General features: G+C 52.5%; 1 protein-coding gene across 3 annotated transcripts; it reads right to left on the minus strand.

Annotated features, from left to right (window-relative positions):
• Positions 1 to 1,606: 1,606 nt before the first annotated feature.
• LOC113979014 (acyl-CoA dehydrogenase family member 11-like) lies at positions 1,607 to 19,348 on the minus strand. Of its 3 annotated transcripts, none has more exons than XM_027706432.1 (15): positions 18,920 to 19,348; positions 15,317 to 15,549; positions 14,649 to 14,748; positions 13,492 to 13,609; positions 12,641 to 12,774; positions 12,381 to 12,539; positions 11,621 to 11,715; positions 11,267 to 11,366; positions 10,093 to 10,233; positions 9,292 to 9,384; positions 8,800 to 8,907; positions 3,486 to 3,657; positions 2,739 to 2,805; positions 2,255 to 2,449; positions 1,607 to 1,875 (listed from the first exon to the last, which is right to left on the minus strand). In XM_027706432.1, exons 1-14 carry the CDS (start codon positions 19,217 to 19,219, stop codon positions 2,275 to 2,277), a joined length of 1,995 nt encoding a protein of 664 aa, XP_027562233.1. In that variant the 5' UTR covers positions 19,220 to 19,348; the 3' UTR covers positions 1,607 to 1,875; positions 2,255 to 2,274. The 3 variants fall into 3 exon arrangements, with proteins under 3 accessions (XP_027562233.1, XP_027562232.1, XP_027562231.1); XM_027706431.1 differs by having other exon boundaries at positions 1,607 to 2,095; XM_027706430.1 differs by having other exon boundaries at positions 1,607 to 2,449.
• Positions 19,349 to 19,800: the final 452 nt, after the last annotated feature.

Here is a 19,800-nt window from a genome sequence, read left to right on the forward strand (position 1 = left end):
TAGAGCTCAGAGCCCCTGGGGACAGCTCAGGGCCCTTGGGGACAGCTCTGCCCTCAGGGACGGTTTGGTGTCTCGGTCAGTGCAGGCATCAGAGCTCCAATTGTTCCATTTTGGGATTTCAGGTCACCATATTCTTTGGATGTGGACATCTTTTAAATGCTACTAAAGTTTGACCTTATTATTTAACAAATCTGGGTTTTAAACTGATTTCCTGCAGTCCTGCCATGAAATGATTTTTACACCTTGCAGTGGTTATGAGTTTGATTGTACCTTTTTTTTTTGGTGGGATTTGTACTGAAATGACATCTGAAATCTTGATTAACTACTTGAAGCACATGAAATGTTTGAAGTCATGCAAAGCTCTGAGGGCAGAGCTGTTCAGCAGCAGTGGGACGTGTCAGACCCTCGTGCTCACCTGTGTGAGCATTTCTTCAGCCTCAGAGTGAATGTTTAGATCTTAATAAATTTCCCTTGTTGTCTGTGTCAGGGCATCTGCAGAGCTCCCAGTTTGTGGGGCTTATTTTTAGGCAAATTATAGCTCATATATGAGGAAAAAGTAATCCTGGTGTTGAGAAACATAAAATAGGTTGGGAAGAGGGAAAGCCTGGATGGGCAGCGATTGCCAAAGCCCCGGGCTTTGGAGATGAGCACTTATGGAGAGCAGAGGATCCTGGGGATTGATCAGCTCTGCCAACACTTCCAACACTGACTTTCCCTGCTGTTGGACCCTCTGCCCCAACCACGGCACGTCTGGTGATGGAATTAGAGCCACGTGTTGTTCCCTCACCTTCCCGTTCTGAGTTTCACAGCGACTCCTGTGGGACCTTTGACACCAAACTGCAGGGACAGAGTCCTAGTGCCAGGACAAGGGGAAAGGCTTCCCACTGCCAGAGGGCAGGGAGAGATGGGATATTGGGAAGGAATTCCTGCCTGTGAGGGTGGGGAGGCCCTGGCACAGGTTGCCCAGAGAAGCTGTGGCTGCCCCTGGATCCCTGGAAGTGTCCAAGGCCAGGTTGGACGGGGCTTGGAGCAACCTGGGCTAGTGGAAGGTGTCCCTGCTCATGGCAGGGGGTGGGATGGGATGAGCTTTATGGTCCCTTCCCACCCAAACCATTCCATGGTTCTATACTGTCGGGGGCTTTTCAAGCCCAAATACTTTTTATTCCCTTCAGTGCACATACAAAGGAAGCCCTTTGGTGCTGGGACTGGTTAATGGGATTTGTGTGATTTCAGGGAAGCTCTGCTTGGCTCAGCCAGGACACAGAGAGCCCATGGAGCCTCCCTTGCTGCATCCCACTGGAACTGCTCCACTCTGCTCCTCCCTGGAGGCAGCGTTTGTCACTTGTGTCCCCCTGGATCTGCTGGTTTGGCCTCAGGGAAATGCTGGACAGCTCCACGCTCAGCAAACAGCTCCTTCCCCCTCTTCCCACTCAGTCTCCTGGCTGCTGTAGCACTTCCCAGCTATAAATTCCAGCTGTCTTTGGCCTACTAGCGCTTTTCTTCTGTTATTACCAACTTTTTAATTAAAAACTTGTAGTCATCAGGGCAATCCCAAGCAGGTCAACTGGTGGGCTGAGGGAGGAGAAGCACACAGTCAGCATTTAGGTGGAGAATTACTGGATTTCAATCCATGACTTATGTAGAATTTATGTCAGGATGGATTGCAGCATCACTGGGACACGTGCACAGGGAATTAATCAGCTTTCTGGAGGCCACAGAGAATAAAAATCTCTCTTTTCTTCAGAAAACAGCAGTTCCTGAGGAGGTCAAGGTAGGAAGGGCTGTCTGACCCTTGGAGTCACGGTGGGTGCCAGGGGCTGTCCTGGGAGCAAACCCCACCCTGGGCAGATGCCAGGGTGGAACCCATGGTTAGCCCTGGAAAGCAAGAAGGTCAACAGGGGAAAATGATGTTTTTCTGTATTTAATAAGCTTCAGATAGTTTTCGGTTTGGTTTTGCTTGGTTTTCTTCAAAAAGAACACCATTGGCACTTGAAGAGCTGCTGCTTCCAGTCATTGTTTGCATTTGATCACTTGGGCTTTGCCTAAATCATGGTGAGAACATTCCAGCATCTTGGAGTGACTCCCAGGGCTGTGTCTGCATTAGGAAACGGCCCAAAGCCGGGGATTTCAGCCTGGGGCTGGCAGGGGTCACTCCTGAAGGGTTTGGTTTGGCCCTTGGTGGAATGTCCCCACCACGCCTGGAATTTGCAGCTACCTGAGGATTTTGGGAGGGATTTTTTGGATTTCAGCCCACCTTCTGTGTGTGCTGGGGCCTCACAGCCGGCTGCCCACATGCCCCAGGGTGCTGTCCCCGTGCCCCAGGGCGCTGTCCCCATACACCAGGGCACTGTCCCCATACACCAGGGCACTGTCCTGCAGCGCTGCCTCAGCCCTGTAACTGCCGGACCCCGACTCCGCGGCCACCGGACACAGCTCCTGGCTGCACCACCTGCATGGAGAGAGGGAACAGTCTGTGCCAGCCCTGGGACACACACAGGGCTCACACAGGGCTGGTGTCACCCTGAGCTGTGCCCAGGTCAGATCCCATCACCACAAGAATGGAGATATCCCATGGCAGGGAACAGCCCCAGGCTGAGGGCCCGGCCCAGAGTGCTGCTTGTCTCCACCTGGGAATTGTGTGCGGCCATGGCTGGGGGTGGGATCGCTCCGGGAGGCAGAGCAAAGCCTCCCATATGGAATCACCCCGGACAGGCAGGGCCGGGCAGGGCTGTGCCTACCTGAGGGCAGCGCAGGTGTCCGTGGAGGAGGCACCAGGCCGGGCTGCGTGTTCCATCAAAAGAGCTCCTGTGGAAGAGCAGGACATGTCAGCATTCCCAGGATCCTGCCAGAACTGCCCGGGACTTGGGAAAAGCAACTGGTGGTTATTTCTCAGGCTGAACTTCTTCAGTGGGAAAGGTGAGGACTGAGCTTTAAAGCTCCACCCTTGACCCAGGTGTGACCCAGGTGTCCGGGACTGACTCCCAGCCCTTTCCTGGTCTGAAATCCATCAGCACAAGGGAGATATGGAGCTGCTGGAGCAAGTCCAGAGGAGGCCACGGAGATGCTCCCAGGGCTGGAGCCCCTCTGCTCTGGAGCCAGGCTGGGAGAGCTGGGGGGGTTCACCTGGAGAACAGAAGGCTCCAGGGAGAGCTGAGAGCCTCTTCCAGGGCCTAAAGGGGCTCCAGGAGAGCTGGAGAGGGACTGGGGACAAGGAATGGAGGGACAGGACAGGGGGGAATGGCTTTAAACTGAAGGAGGGTATATTTATACCAGATGTTGGGAAGGAATTCCTGGCTGTGAGGGTGGGGAGGCCCTGGCACAGGTTGCTCAGAGAAGCTGTGGCTGCCCCTGGATCCCTGGAGCCAAGGCCAGGTTGGACGGGGCTTGGAGCAACCTGGGCTAGTGGAAGGTGGAACGAGATGAGCTTTGAGATCCCCTCCAGTCCAAACCTTCCCACGATTCTGTGATTCCTGCCTTTGCCCCACCTGTGTAGATCCGTGCCAGGCTGTAGGAGAAGTCTCTGGCCGCCAGCTCCATGGTCACGGCGGGCTCTGGTCCCGCTTTCTCCAGGAACTGTGCGAGGCTGCCCAGGGCCCCCCGCACCCGCTGCACGGCCGGGGCCAGCTCAGCAGTGCCCGATGCCAGCTCCAGCTTCTCCTGCAAACAACAACCACAGGAAAAATTGCAGCGCATTCGCCTCCTGTGAGGGAAGGGGCTGGTGGGAGCCTGCACACGCCCAGCACTGACAGCGAGCTCAGAGCCCCGTGGTGCCACTGGCACTGCCCGGGGGGAGCAGCAGCACGGAAGGGGATGTGTCCAAGGGGAAGCTCCCTTGCCCTGGGAATGGAGAATTCCTGTGACCAGCCCCAGGATGTTGCTGTTTCCATGCTGGCTTCCCAGCTGCATGTAGGGACCAGCTCTCACCCCCAGCTCTCTCCAACTTCATAACCTGTATCAGGGTCTAATTGTCCTGGGTTTATATTTTTAATTCCACAAAGATGCTGTGTCCAGGCAGGAAAATTCACATTTAAAGGAGTGTTCCTCTGCAACTGTGTCAGTGGGAAAGGCCCCAGGACAAGAGGAAATGGCCTCAAGTTGCACCATGGGAGGTTTAGGTTGGATATTGGGAAAATTTCTTCACTGGAAGGTTGTCCAGCCCTGGCACAGCTGCCCAGGGCAGGGGTGGAGTCCCCACCTCTGGAGAGATTTAAAAGCCATGTGGATGTGGCACCTGGGGACATGGGTCAGTGGTGGCCTGGGCAGTGCTGGGGGAACAGTTGGACTCAGTGATCTCTGAGGGCTTTTCCATCCTAAAGCATTCCATGATTCTGATGCACCTCAGGCATTCTGCTGTGCCTCAAAGCACCACCTGAAATCTCCCCTGGTTGAGCCAGGCCACTGTTCTCCAACATCCCAAACACTTTGTGAAAGCACAAGTGATACTCTGCTGAGAGAGTCTGGAATAGTTGTTCTTTGGACACGGCATTCCCACGCCTTTCACTTGCATCTCCTGTGTTATTCCCTGTTAGGAAGGACGGGACACTGCCTGGTTCAGGGCTGTGATCCCACATTTACTGTGCTCAAACCTGTCTCTCCACAGCAGGACTGAGGGACCAGCTCAGAGCACCCCACAGTTGGGTATCTGAGCAGCACAGTGGGTGGTGCTGGTCATTAATTGGCTTCACCAATAACCTGCAAACGAGACTAAAGGCGGTAAAATCTGGTACCCAACTGGTGAGAATCATTACACAGAAAGAATTGCTGATGTTTCTAGGTGTCAGTGCTGGGGTGAGCACACAGCTCCTCTCACTGGAATCCAGCTGGGCTGGGCTGCACAGGCTGAGCCTGGCTGTGTTCTGGGCTCCAGCTCCTCCCTCTCCGTGTTCTCCAACTGCTCAGCCCAGAATCCCACATCGCCGGTGCTGCTGTTCTGGGCTCCAGGGGCACAAACCCCCCCAGCACGTGCTGGACAAATACAAACACAGCCCCAGTGCCCAGAGAAAGCCCAAAGAATTCCAAGCCCACAGAATGACAATGAGGTGTTTTAAAGGAGCTTGTTGCTGACTAGGATCAAAGACCCCAAAGGCATCAGCATATTCCCAGCAGGTTGGGTTGAAGCCAGAACAGAGACAAGACGTGCTCCTGTCAGCACCTCCTGCTGTGGCTGGGGCACCACCACACAGCTGGGAAGTTTACACCCCTGGAAACACAGAGCAGGAACACAAAAGCATCATTATAACCTTAGGGGAACAAAAAGACCTTGTATTGTCTTTGCCCTCCAATTTTACACTTTTACTTTTGTTCAGACAGAACTTATTCCTTTCCTAACCAAAAGCTCCTTCTGGAAGATCACGCTGGGTTTTTCCATGTCCTCCCTGCATTTGGGAGTGAGAGGCTGGGAGTTGCTCCAGGGGTGATGCTCGAGGCAGGAGCAGCTCCTGCTCTCTCTCCTGCATGTTGCTCTTCTCCAGCTCCAGGGTGTAACTGGGGGGAGGCACAGACATCACTGCCCTGCCTGCACTGCTCTTTTCTGTCTGAAATCATCAGCAAAAGAGCTTCAGAGCTCCAACGTTTGTGATTCCTTCTGTTTTCACTGAGGAATTTTAAGATGCTGCTCATTTGTTTTCTCTCCATCAAGCAACGTGGTCAGAATGGTTTTTACCTACAAGGCTAATCATGAGTATCTAAAAATACAGGGACAGGAAAAACATCCCCAGCAGGGCTGAAAGCACCATCTCGTGTTGATGCTTTAGGTGAACACACAGCCCAGCCTCAGTAACCTCCTTTTGTTTCCTGCTGCCTGAAAATTGGGGTTGTGCTCTGAAAAGGACCTGCAAACACCACCACGTGTCTCAGACTGTATGGCTGATTTCCAGCCTGAGTTACAGCCCTACACAGACCCTCTGGAGGCAGGAGTTGACTCTGAGTCCTGCACGATGCACAGAGGGCTGGAGTTCAGACACTGCCCTGGGATATGCCCAAATTTCACCTGAAGTGACTCTAATGCAATAATCAGCAAACTGCCCAGAGCTACTTTAGAGGCACTTTTCAGATTATAATTGAATTCTAAAGTATACCCAAGGCTCTGGCTCAAAATTCCAGCTAATAAAATTTTAGTACAACATGAAATGATTGGGCCTGTGCAGCATCCACCTGAAACTGCCACCTCAGTGGAGCTGGAATCCAGGACATGTCCTGGGCTGATCCCCCAGCGTGGGCAGCAGGGCAGGGGGGGATTCTGCCCCTCTGCCCCTTCAGCTGAGACCCCCCTGCAGAGCTGCTCCAGCCCTGGGAACAGCACAGGGAGGATGTGGAGCTGCTGGGCAGGGAGAGATGGGATATCAGGAAGGAATTCCTGCCTGTGAGGGTGGGGAGGCCCTGGCACAGATTGCCCAGAGAAGCTGTGGCTGCCCCTGGATCCCTGGAAGTGTCCAAGGCCAGGTTGGACGGGGCTTGAAGCAACCTGGGCTAGTGGAAGGTGTCCCTGCCCATGGCAGGGGGTGGAATGAGACGGTCCCTTTATGGTTCCTTCCAACCCAAACCATTCCAGGATTCCATCCTTGTCTCTCACACTCACTCTTCACACCATGTGTTCTCCTCAGACTTTCCAGCCTAATAACCTCTGGATAAAGTGGTTTGTCACAAACTCACCTGTGTATTAAAAACACCAAAAAATCAGCTTTTCACAATCTCATTGCACAAGGATGAGGAAGTTCTATGTATTTCCTGAGGGTAATTACAACATGGGTTCCTGCTCCTGGTCACAACACCAGCAGCACTGGGCATCCCACCATCAGTAGAGGTAACTGTCCCGGGATAAAAGCAAAAACGGGTGGCAGAGGGGCTGGGGGAGGATGTCAACCTTGATCCAACCTTCAGAGAAACAAGTGCTGTGGGAAGTACTAATGCTGCTCTCTGCAAAGCACTCTGACATTGGGCACAAATCCTGCACGCTGAGAGCCTTGATGGACAAACATAAAGTACATTGTACTTGGTTTGTGTGCATCAATAAAAAGGAAATGGATTGGGGCAGTTAAAAATCCCTTTATGACGGGCTAAATTATTTCCTCGCTAGACAGGAATGGCAGGGACGTTTCAAAAGGAGCCAGGCTCCCAGAGACTGAAAAAATTTGGACACTTGGAGCTCAAAAAAGAGGTTGTTTATCACCTGTGAGTGAAACCTTGATTCTGGGGTAGAAACTCAGCATGTTCCTGCAGGCAGAAATCCCTCCCAGGCTGTGGTTCCACTGCCTGGCTGCCCGAGGCATAAGGGAAAAGCTTGAACTGGCCAAGTCTGATCTGTTCTATCCAGGAGCACCCCCAGTGCTGCCCCAGCTGAGCCCGACCCAGCCCCTCTCCCTGGAAATGCAGCAGCCTCAGAGCGACGTGGAGAGCAAATGCAGTGGCACTTACTGGAATTTGGAGACCTTGAAGTCAGAGCTCGCTGCCCTCCAGCCTCACGCACGGTGATTGGTGGGAGCACAGGAGCACTAATGAGCTCGTTAATTAATGAATCTCAGAGCTTGGTCGCTGCTGTGCAGGTCCCTGCTGTGCATCAGGGCCCTCCCCAGTGCTCCCTGATTATCCAGCCGGGCCCTCCCAGTGCAGCAGGGAGGTGCTCTGGGGTGCAGCACGGCCCCTCTGTGGGGGGTTTGTTTGAACTGGTGTTAACTGGGAGGCCGTGGAGGCTGCTTCTGTCCAAATGACTTTTGGAGCCACATCCTTTCCTTCTCCGCTCCATCACTTGCAGTGTCAGCCTAAGCTGCTGTTTGCCAGCACCTGGACCATTTGCCATTAGCAGTTGTGCTCAGTCCCGCTCGTGAGCAGATCTGGCTTCTTGTTTGGTCATCAAATTGAGGCACTTTTCCTTTCTCAAAAGGTGTCTGAGAGGGTGGCAAGGAGAGCCGCATCCCCAGAGGTCAGAGGGGTGCTGTGCACAGAGCACAGCCGAGCTGGGGTCTGAAATGGGAAGAATTTGCAGCCACTGGGAGAATTACTCAGGATCTTGAAAGCCCTGTTTAGCTGTCAGTGCTGCAGGAGCACAGTGTCCCAGACTTTTCCCTTCCCACAGGGTGTGGATGGAAAAGTGAAGGCTACACACAGCCCAATCCAGCACTCCATATGCCCAGGATTCCCTTGCTGTACATCTGGATTGCTGTGTCTGGATTAGTAATGTCACCTCTGGGAGAACACCCTCTGATACGCTGATCCTGCCTCCCAGACTGGTTTCTGTCTCCCTTTTTGACACACATCAAAACAGTGATGCTCATTTACCTTCATGAAAGTCTGAGCTGATTCGGGCCTGTCACCTGAGCAACTTTAAAGGCAAAGGCAGAGAATGGCAAATCTAGAGAGACAGCAATGGAATTCCTCTGGCTCTTCCCATCTTTTCAGTGGGAATAAAAATAGACAGTCATAATGCAGTAGGTAGCTCTAGTGAGGTTCAATATTCAGCAGTCCTGTGGTGATTTTCCAGTTAAGGAACAAAACCACAAAATTATTTTGGATTCAGGAGGGTGACTCACATTAAAAATGTACTTATTTTGGTGCCTGTCATGAGGGACTCTGCCAAACTCTTCACTGCTGAGCTGAAAGTATCTGCACACAAGGATCCCAGGACAAGCACTACCTGCATCCTGCTATTTAAGGAGCAGAATTGTAAGACACCTTTGGAATACTAGTCTAAAACTTTCAGTTTGGGCATATTCCCTGCCAATCTCAGTCAGGAGCATGAATCCCAAACAAGGCTCTGCCAAGGTGGGCAAATGAGGCTGAGCAGGGCTTTTGGAGTGGGCTCACCTGCACTGTGGACAGGAACACGGCCATCACCCGTCCTTGGCTCTTGGCAAGGGATCGCAGGACATCGAGGGACAGGATGTTGGTTGTTCCCTCCCATATGGACAGAACCTGTGGGGAAGAGGAGGCTGGGCAAGAGCAGGAAGGAGCCTTTGGAGTGACTGCAACAAAGACAGGGGAATGTGAGGAAACAAAGACATGGAGCAGAGCTAAGGGATATTAAGGAAATCTCCAGGAATGTCTGGCCTTACCATCAGGGGAAAGGAGGGAGCTCAGCTCCATGACTGTGCTGGAGAACAACCCCAGCACCAGGAACACATCCTGTCCCCTCCTTGGGAATGGCTGGGCTCAGCAGGAAGGCAGTGAGGGAAGAGCTGCCACAGCTGGAGTGAGCCTGGAAGGAGTGTGTTCCCTCTGGAGCAGGTCTTTAGCAGGGAAGCAGAGTGCTGTGCAGGGCACTAGGGCACACACAGGAGCTTCTCCTGCTGCTCTTACCAGAGTATCCCGGAGGATGACTGGCACGCCCGTGTCCTCCATGTAACCTTGGCCCCCAAAGCTCTCCATGGCCTCCACAGCCACAGCTGTAGCCTGCAAAAGGCAGAGCTGGTATGATCCACAGTGCACGAGGGGAAACAACAAACCTCCCACAGCAGTTCCTACTGGGATGGGCTGACTGGGCCCTGCTGACTTCCCGAGGCAGTTTGCTCACTACATACAGGAGGAGAAGCTGGGGAATGAAGACTGAGGGAGGACCTGCAGGAGCAGCCAGACCTTGGGAGAAGATCCCAGGAGAGTCTGTCTCAACACAGTCCTACCTAGGCAAGGTACCTGAGGTGTGCTTGGTACATGGGAGTGTGTTTCTCTAGTCCAGGAGAGCCCTAACCTTCAGCTTCTGTGTATGTAAGCTGAGGGCCAGGAGCAGAGGACAGACCCCTGAAGTTAAGGCTAATGTTAAGCTCTTAACATCTTCTCTTTATTCATAGTGAACGATATTCTCTGTGGCTGTGTCCTCCTTGGACATGGGGAGCTCCAGCAGCATTCCTGTGGCACATGGAGCACTTCTCAGCAGTGCTGGCTGTCTCTGTCCCCATCAGATGGCTCAGGTGAGAGCAAAGGGACAAGGCTCCTACCCACAAAGTCCGGCCTCCAGAGCAGTACCTGCTGCAGGTCCTGCTGGTATTGCCCCCTCTCCCTGCCCTTCATACTGGCTGTGTTACTGAGCCCTCTTTCCAGCTCTGTGGTTGTCCATGTGCCACACAGCCCCTTCCCAGGCTAATCAAACTGCCTGTTCCATACCTGCTTCCCCGTGTACAGTTTGGCCACAGGGACCAGCAGTCTCAGGAGCAGCTGGTCCTGCTCACTGGCCAGGTTGGTTTCTGCCAGGCCGAGCAGGTGAGCGACCTCCATGAGCAGCAGAAACGCCCCTCGCACCTGCACCTGTGAGCAGAGAACAAGGGCTGTCACTGCCAGGGATCTGGGACTCGGGCTGATTCCATGATTCCATGGGACTGCCTCGAGGGGAAAATGCCACCTCTGCCTGCACAGACCCACAGCTTCAGAGACAGAGACCTCCTACCAGGCAAGGCACAAAGCACAGAATGTCAAAGGTGCTCTGGAGCTGCTGCTCTTGGACACTGTGATCTGAGGAAAGGGGCAGTGCCACTTCATCAGGACTGCTTGAGCCTTAGCAAAGCTCCTACCAGTCATCCAGGCCACAAATCCACATCCTTTCCAAGGATAAGGGATGTGAGACCACACATATGATGGTCAGTCTCTGAGCACCAGGAGCTGCAAGGTCTGTGACAGATTTCTTGCTGAGCAACTCACTTCCCTGGCAAGTTGTGATTTGGGAAGCATCAGGATATGGAGCTCTGTAGCTCCTCTGCATAAAGATGTGCTGTGGGACTGTATAGGATCTGCCCTTTCTTTCAGAGGTGGAGTTCTGGACACAGGCCAGGAGAAGCTGGAGCTTGAAGTTATGTTTGACAGATGTTGACACTTTCCCTCTCCCCCAACTCGCAAGAGAATTTTTAAATGCTGTTTACAACCCATCTCCTGGTGCATGAGCTACCAGGGAAGTTGGGTGAGTCTGTACCACTCCTGGACAGGAGTCTGGTAACTGCAGTTCAGGTGACTGTGGTGTCAGGCCTGGACTCTGATGCCAACACCCGGTTTCAGGGGTCGTGGTTCATCATAGTAGGGGCACCCATGAGCTTTGGTGTTCCACTCAGGAGAGCTCCCAGGTAATTGTTTAGGATAACCTGAAGTCCAGCAGAGAAGCTAGGTCTATCACCAGATCAAATCCCAGTAGATTGTGGCAACTCCCTTGCTGCATACACCTTGTTGTAGCAGGAACAGCCTCCTACATCTGACTGCTGCACACAGGCAGGCTGGCTGTGCTCATTACCAGCAGAGGAGCTCTGCCCTCTTTCTTTCCCAACAGGTTCAGCTTGGCTCCCAACAGCCTCACCTCCATCCGGGCTATGGTCTGCACGTGTAGGGGATGGTCCTTGAGGAGCTTCCCGAAGGCAACCCTCCTGCGGGCGTACTCCCTGCTCAGGCTGACCAGCCTAGAGGGAACACAGGTGGAACACAGTCAGACCTTCCACTTCTGAGCATTCCCTTCCAGTCACCCCCACCAGAAGAACCCTGCTCAGCTGTACCCCCCAGCCTGGGTCACCCCCAACCTCCTCCAGCACTGCTGCCTTCCAGACCTGTCCCACAAAGGCATTAGATGTCACTCAGCGCAACGCTGAGCATTGTCAAGTCCCCTTGTCCTGACAAGCTGCTCCTTCAGCTCTGGGGGGATCCATGCTGCCTTCACCTTCTCATGGAAGCTACTGCACCAATGACATTGTGGATCCGAGTGATGTTCAGCATGTTGGAGATGGAGGCCACTCCACGACCCTCTGCAGAGATCTGGAACAACGAGGAACAAAGGCTGATGTGAGCCTTTCACACTGCCCTGAGTGAGGATGGGATGGATATGGAAGTGAAAGTGGTGCCAACAGACAGATGGGCACGGGCTCCACTCCATTCCTGTCTGACCTCAGGCACCTCAGTGCTTTAAAATATGGCTGTCCCATGTTAATCAAGTCTGTGGCACAGTGTGGCTGCTCCATCCCTGGAAGTGTTCAAGGGCAGGTTGGATAGAGCTCTGAGCAACCTGATCTAGTGGAAGGTGACCCTGCCCCCATGGCAGGGAGTGGAATGAGATGAGCTTTAAGGTCCCTCCCATGCCAAACCATCCTGTGATTCTATGATTCCATGACCAGAGAGGTGGCATGATCAGTTCTGGTCCCTGTTGCTTGCTCTACCTGCACATTACACAAACTGTACCACAGCTGGCTCTGTGCATCTGGATTAGGGAAATGACCAGCCTAAAATGACTTTCTTTGTTTTCTTCCCTCACACCTTTTCCTGAGCTCTTCTCAGCCATGCTCCACACAGCCCCACTGCTGAACAGCCAGACAACAAGATGGAAGGGGGGGAGCTTTTCCAGTTGGGATCACTGTTGAAACCCCCAGGAGTGTGTGCTGTGCCAGGCCAGCCCAGTGCCCAGGGGAGGGTGAACCCTCTCTCACCAGCTCTGCTCTGGCTCCCTGCAGCCACAGCTCTGCCGTTGCCATTTGTCTGGTGCCCAGCTTGTCTTTGAGCCGTTGCACCTGGATGTTGTTCAGCTTCCCCTCCTCGTCTCGAACCCTCAGGAAGAACAGGGACAGGCCCCTGGAACCCTGGGGACACTGAAAGGCCCACAATGAGGATTTAATTACGATGAAGCAAGGAAGAAAGAGAATGTCCCTGCTCCTTCACCTGGCTCTGCTATCCAACAGAACCGGTTTACCTGTCCTTCAGCATCTGCTATCCTGGCCAGGGTTAATGTCATATCAGAGTCAGCAGCTGATGTAAACCACTTAAATCCGTAGAGACGAAAGGTACCATCCGGCTGCCTCCTGGCCACGGTCTCGGTGCCGTTCGCTGAAACAGAGGGGAGCATTTCTTGGCCTTATGGGACCTCCTGTGTCAATCAATGCTGCTTTTTCAGTTTAAGCAGCAGCTCTTTTAAGCCACCTCTTGCTATGAAGATGGAGCATGGGTGAGCTTTTAATCTCTTTCATTGACCCTCGATAAAAAATGCAGCGTGTATAATCCACTGCCTCTGGTTCTTTAGGGGCTACCACAGCCAAGAACACTAAGGGCTCTACGGATCTGGGAGCCCTGCAGTGATGCACATCTTTCACTTCACAGCTGATCCTTTCACTGCTTCCACCAGAAAACCAACTGCAGCTTCATCAGACTCCCCTTCCACAGTTCTGCCTCTGCAGCAGAGTTCTGAGGTTCCATAGCCCATTATTATTGTTAGTAGTCAAATAACTAATGTTATTAATAACTAACATTAGTCCAGTCGAAGGCCAAGGATGCTTTCTCAGTCCCAGCTGGGATGGACTTGACTGTGTGGCTCAATGTTTAGATTCTAGAGCTAGAGATCTGTGTGTTACCTGTGCAAGGAGCACAGGTCTGTGCCTGCCTGCGTGTTCTGCTTGCACCAGTGGACAGAAGTTGGGCATTTTCTTGGTTAAAAATCTGAGCTATGCAGAGGATTCCTAAACCAGCTCCCTGGCTTTGTAAGCTCCCCACACCCTTCATTTTCTGAGTTCTCACTGCCACATCTGTCTCCCACCTCAGGGCACGTACCAACATCCGAGCCGCCCCTGCGCTCCGTCATCCACTGGCCAGAGGTCCAGAACTTCTTGGGGTCACGGGATGTCAGACGGTCAAAAGCGCTTTTCAGAGACCCAGGAATACCCAGCGACTGTTTGGGGGGAGGGAAAAGAAGCTGAGATGATCATAACACAGTAGATGGAATCAGACAGATGCTTTAACTGCCCCTGGTGTGTCCTGGGCTCAGACCAGCCGGTCTGGAAGCGAGTGGGGGTCCTGCACTGCGGAGCATCTGTAGGTGCTGCAGAGAGCCTGTGAGCCAGGCAGCTCCTGCCTGGCTGCTGCAGCACTGTGCAAACAGAAGGTGTTCCCTGTGTTACAAAGGGGAGTGCTGAGCATCCTTACCCTCCTCAGATTTCGGCACCGCTGGACATCTGGACAGAGAGCTCCCAACACAGCCCATATGCCAGGTATCAGCATATGTTCATGTACACTGGATGTCACCAGCTGGGAAGAGGTAACTGCCTTGGGCTGGTTTCGTTTTTGTTGAATTAAAATGCCCAGTTAGATACTTAAAGGATATTTTCCTCTGAATCCTACGCAGCCACTGAGGCAGTGCAAAGGGTGTCACTAAGATGCAGAGCCAAATATTCCAACTGGGAAAGTCGTGGTGGCTTGGTGAATTTACACCAGGTATGGATCTGGCCCAGTATATCTAACTGCCACTCCACACAAGGGATAGGAAAACAAATTATCTTGTAGTAAAAACATCATAGGATCATGGAATGGTCTGGGTTGGAAGGGACCTTAAAGCCCATCTTGTTCTACCCTGTGCCATGGGCAGAGACGCCTTCCACTAGACCAGGTTGCTGCAAGCCCTGTCCAACCTGGCCTTGGACACTTCCACTTGGGACACATTTCCAACTCCCTGCAGCGTTGCAGGTGTCACGTGCAGCAAAGGCCTGACTGTACACAGTGCTGTAAGTAAACATAAACCTGGCGTGGGCACAGAGACTTTGTCACTAACAGACAAAGGCAGTGGGGGACGGAGCTGAGTCACAGAGCAAGCAAGGGCCGTGCCCAGAGCCAGATGGCAGATCAGCGCTCCTCCATCCTTGGCCGGTGCTCCCGTCTCTAACCAGAGCTGCCAGGACGTGGGCTGTGCCCTGAGGGACCAGCTGAGCTCATACCTCAATTACTTTGGCTGCCCCATCAGTCATGGCCAGTGGACAGTTGAAACCTCCAGAGGAGGCTGAGAACAAGTACAGTTTGACAGCCTGGTACAGGCGGCTGAGAGAGAGAGAGAGAGAGAACAGACGGGTTACACAGCAGTGCAACAGCAGGAGGATAAAACATCTCGACTGGGAAGAGAGGGAAAAATACAGCCAGAGCAGGTGAGGATCAGACCACTCATTTCTGAGAGGGCAAAATCTGCTCCAGCCAGCAGGAGAGAAGAGAAGCAGCAGAGTTTCTCAGTCTCAGTGGGACTGCCAGCACCAGGCCAGCTGGTGCAGTTTTTAACAATAAGAAATGTGGGTCTGTCTCCATGGACTGGAACACAACGAAACTGCAGGTGAAATATCAGATCTTTAGCTGCGTTAGCTGGAGCAGTGCAGGGAACTGCCAGGCCCCACAATCAGGAAGGTGACATCAAAGATTATTATGATCAAGTGTGGGCCCTTTAGTTCTGGCCTATCATTGTTGAAGTGGAACATTGCAGTGGACAGACAGTGCTGGGGACAGCAGGAGCTGAGCTGGTGTCCGGGCAGCATCTGTTACCTGTTACACAACCAGCTGGATAAACCTTACCAAGAATAACCAGGAAGGCTCTGAGTCACTCCCATTCTCCCCCAGTTACCTCCAGTTGGAGTATTTTCTCTCATAGGCCTCAGCAATCAGCCCCTCTTCCGCCGAGATCTCCTTCATCCTCCTCCAGGCCGAGCAGGTGTCGATGCGATCCACGCGCTGCCCCCAGGCGTCGAACTGCCGGAACACCGGCGGGTTCAACTCGCATTCCCATCCCAGGGGTTGGATCTTGGTTAGCAGGCGGTTTCCAAACCTCTCCAGGTCCTGATGCACCTCCTCCAGTACCTATGGAGCAACAAGAAGAGCCCTTCAGCGCAACCCTGGAAGGCAGAAGCCTTGGTCCCAGCTGGAAAGGCAGAGCACTGCCCATGTTGTCCTGCAGTGCCAGTGGTCTCTTGCCACCTGGCCCTTCCGTGCATTCTGTAACACAGCACAACAGCTTCTCCCTCAGCCTCTGCTGGCACAGCTGTGCTCCATTGACACTTTTTCTCTTTTTGCCCTCAAAATCATTTTTTCAAGTTACTTTTGGCAGCATGTCTGGATTTCACAAAAGGCAGAAGTGCTTTAGTATCAGGGCTGAGAATGACACAGATGCACATGAGCAGAGGAGTTGGATGAGACGGTCTCCAGAGGTTCCTCAGCCACTCCATGATTTACTGCTGGAGAAGAATGCCAGGGGAAGGGCTGCCAAAACTGGAATGCCTTCCTCTGCACAGGAAAACTTTCACTGGGCTTAGCAGCTACCTGCCTGTCAGGTTAAGAAAGGAGGGATGGAGGAATCATTTTATCCTCAGCTTGGCAGGCAACATGTCTTGATTAAATTCCCACCCTGCATCCAGCTTCCTACAGGACCCTGGAGAAGAATTCATGTGCCCTTGTTTCCCCTGGGCTTGGCTGACCAGAACAGAGCAGTCTGTCCACAGTTAATGGAGGGAAACCAGCACCCACCACAGAGGAGTGATTCATTCCAACCCCCTCACATTCCTGTTTCAAGGTGACAGTAATTGCCTTCTGCAAGTGCTCTTCTCTCTCTGTGGAAAACATGAGTGAAGTTTCCCAGCCTTAAATAACCTGACTTAGAGAAGATTAAAATCAGGCCAGCAGGACCCAACCTCCAGCACTGTTGGACCCTCATCAGCATAAACACATCCAAGGCTGTACTGGGGGTCAGGGAAGCACCTGATTTGCTTCCATCAGAGGAGTATTGTTTGCTGTCCTCTGCCCCTCAAGAGACATTCATTCCCTCCTCAATAAAACAATAAAGGAGGTGAATGCCATAGTTGCTACACCTAAAACAGTGCAGTTATAAACCCCATTAACGTGCTGTTGATGAAATACAAACACAGCTTCTTCCTTTCCTGCCCCCCCCCCGTATTGACTTTCCACTGAGCTCTGTCCCGTGTGATTGATTCCTTCAGCGCTCTGCTGTTCTGCACGTGTGATGGGGACCCAGCACACATGGAGCTGCATCCAGGTGCTGCTCTGGAAGTCTCCACCCTCAGACCAGCCACTTTTCCTTCAGGTGAATGGTGAAAGAGTGTTAAAAACCACAAAACAAGCCCAAACCATGCACAAGAGCCTGTCAGCTGGTCCAGCTCACGCCGCAGCCCTGTTTGCCGTCGGAGCCCAGCTGGGATGGCTGTGCACCCCCAGTGCTTATCATTTGAAGGCTGTTTACAAGGCATAACCCGGGAAACCAAAGTTCATGGACTTTGCTGATCCCTGAAGCACAAGAACCTTTGAACTGCTTACCTGGTATTTTTTTGTGGGCAGAAGAGCATGAACCTACCAGATAGATCTCTTGGTTTGAGTTCACACTACAGGCAGCTCATCCATATTTCCTAAAAAACCCAACTGCCTTGCTGGGAGCTCATGCCCTGGCCACACACAGCCTGACAAACCACTGACTTGCCCAATAAACAAATAAAGATGTTTATTTCCAAGGTGAAAGAACAAAATCCAGCCTCCTGTGTTTGTGACTGCTGAGCATCACAGACAGCAGCCTGAGTGCTCCAAAGAACAGACACTGGGATATGGAGAGGACACCTGTAAACCATCAGGGTCAGGGCTGAGGTTGCTGGGTGGTCTCCTTCACCCTAATCGGCCCCTTGATATTCCAGGCATGAATATATTGGAATTGTGCAAATTATTGCACATTAGGAGTGTGACCCTTTATAGTAAAGGACATATTTTCAGGCCGATCAACACCAGGTAGATCCTTCTTCACAACAATGCTCAGAAAAAGCAGGTGCTTTGTTCTATGTTCTCCTGAAATCACCTTCAAACAAAGGAAGAAATCTTTTGTGCCATTCCAGGAAAATTTCTGTGTTCGCCACTGAATAGTACAACAGGAATAAATTTCCAACGTGGCGCCTGCTTCGGTGGGACGCCCAAAGCTTCGGAGGTTGCTGCTTTTCTGGCCAGGAAGGTGTTCCCATGGAGAGCCGGCTCCCAGTGCTGCAGACAGCAGCCGGGGCTCTCCCTTCCAGCGGCGAGGCAACACTGCCCCGCGGGGACCGAGAGCAGAAATGAAAGGGAGATGCTGCTCTGGGAGATTTCACAGCCGCTGTTCTCTCTTTGGGGAAGGAGTGGAGGCAGCTCTCAGCCTCGCTGAAACACAGCATTGATCCTTTTAGTCTTTGGGAGACCTGGACTGTGATTCTTCCAAAGGTGCAGATTAGGAGCAGGACCTTCACGGTTGCTCAAAGGCATTGTTCTTTCCCGTCTTCTCTTCTGGCAAGAAGGCCACAGTGGTGCTTAGGGAGGCCTCATTCCTGTCTTTAGGGATAGCTGTGACAAAAGCAAGCTCCCATTGCTCCCACCACACTCTTCCCACCTGGTGCCTGTGAGGCATCGCAGACCTGGTGGGAAAGCAGAGGAAGGCAGAGCCTCACTGAAAGCCACGTTCTTCCCCTCTGCTCACCCAGTGGCTTTAGAGGTCATTACAGCTTCTGCTGCAATAAATCATGGGGAGAGGTCACACTCTGCTCCATGAGAACGGGTCCCTGAAAAGTGGGAAACCAGTGTGGACCTTGGGGTGTTGTCAGAGCCAGTGAGGTGAGCTGCCTCCTCCCAGGGGTTCCTCAAGGACGAGCTCACAGCACAAAACCCCACAGTTCAGGGTATCACCACACCACCTGCACCCCTGAAACCTGTACAAGGTCTTTTCTGGCTGAAAACCAACCCAGAAATGCCACTGGCCTGTGCTGAGACCAAGCAGAACGCAAGGGGCCTTTGTACCAGCTCGCGCACTCAGCTGAGAACAGCCCCATTCCTTAAGAATTTCCTTAAAAGCCCCTCTTCCCAGGGGAAGAGAGGTGGAAGAGCACAGCAGAGGTTGGAGGCACCTTAGTTTTTAACTTCTCTCTGAAATTCTGTTCTCCAGACGACCAGACAACAAATACCCACACTGACAATCCCACAACAACATTGCAGCACCCAGCCCAGTCCCAGGAGCCACTGAGCCACTTGCTGTTTATGTCGTGGCACTGTTTGTCACTCCTGCCCTCAAACATAATTAGTTTTAAAGAAAGCTGATAAATTGCCCCCAGTTAAATGCTCAAAGGTTCAGAGAAACATTCAATTCACAGGCTGAAACAGCGACTGGGCGGAGCTGTGGTGGGTACACACGGAAACACAAACATGCACGCCAGACCTTGGGAGGAAGGTGAGTTTTCAAGTAACTCCGAAGCAAAGTATCCTCCAAGTACGGGTTCCCAGTCTTGGGCTGCTCTTGGAAGAGGGTCTCCGTTGGTCTCCTCACAAGGGGCATTTCCAGATCTTCTAACACTTGTTTCTCCTGCGCGCTGACCGGCTGCTCCTGCCCCACGGTCGTGCTGATTCCTTTAACACTCGGCATTTGGCACCTGTCCCTGGTGTGAGGCAGAAAGTGACCCGACCGCCAGGGCTGGATTGTGGCACTGGATCTCCACCAGGGCAGGCGACAGGCAAACATGATTCAGCAGAGCCCTGAGTGTGTCACAACAACAGCTCTCACCTACAGATCCTTTCTCACCGGACAGCAGCACCAATCCTGGCTTGTTTGAGTGCTGTGAAACTGTTCTGTCTTCTCTCCTCCCTCCGGTAGGAGTTTCCCTACAGCTGTTGTCAACTGAACTAGGGAAAAGGTCTTTGGCAAGAGATCAGAAAATGGCCTAGGAAAACACAAGTACTCAGGAAATACAGTGTTCTCCCCTCCTAGCTGGGCAAAGCGTCATAACCGGTCAGACTGACATTTCCAGAGCTGGGGGAACTGGGAGGGGGTGGGGATTAGGGATGTATTCTCACCTGAATTGCTTGGAATTATAACGGGGTAAAGATGAGAAGGAGGAAATACATTTCCATTTCTTTATCTAAAAGATAACAAAATGCCTGGAAATGGGAAGAATTCACTTAGGCAGGTTATTCTGTATGTAAGATAGCGGGGAAATGGAGAACTCATCCTCCTTGCCTGGGCTGTGAAATAATCTGGTTGTTACCGAGCCCCTTCGAGTTGAGTTGGGATGATATTACATCTCTCTTTCCCTAGAGAAGTAC

The sequence above is a fragment of the Neopelma chrysocephalum genome, unplaced genomic scaffold (assembly GCF_003984885.1).
Source record: "Neopelma chrysocephalum unplaced genomic scaffold, ASM398488v2 Primary Assembly neopelma1_376, whole genome shotgun sequence".
Classification (NCBI taxonomy): Eukaryota; Metazoa; Chordata; class Aves; order Passeriformes; family Pipridae; genus Neopelma; species Neopelma chrysocephalum.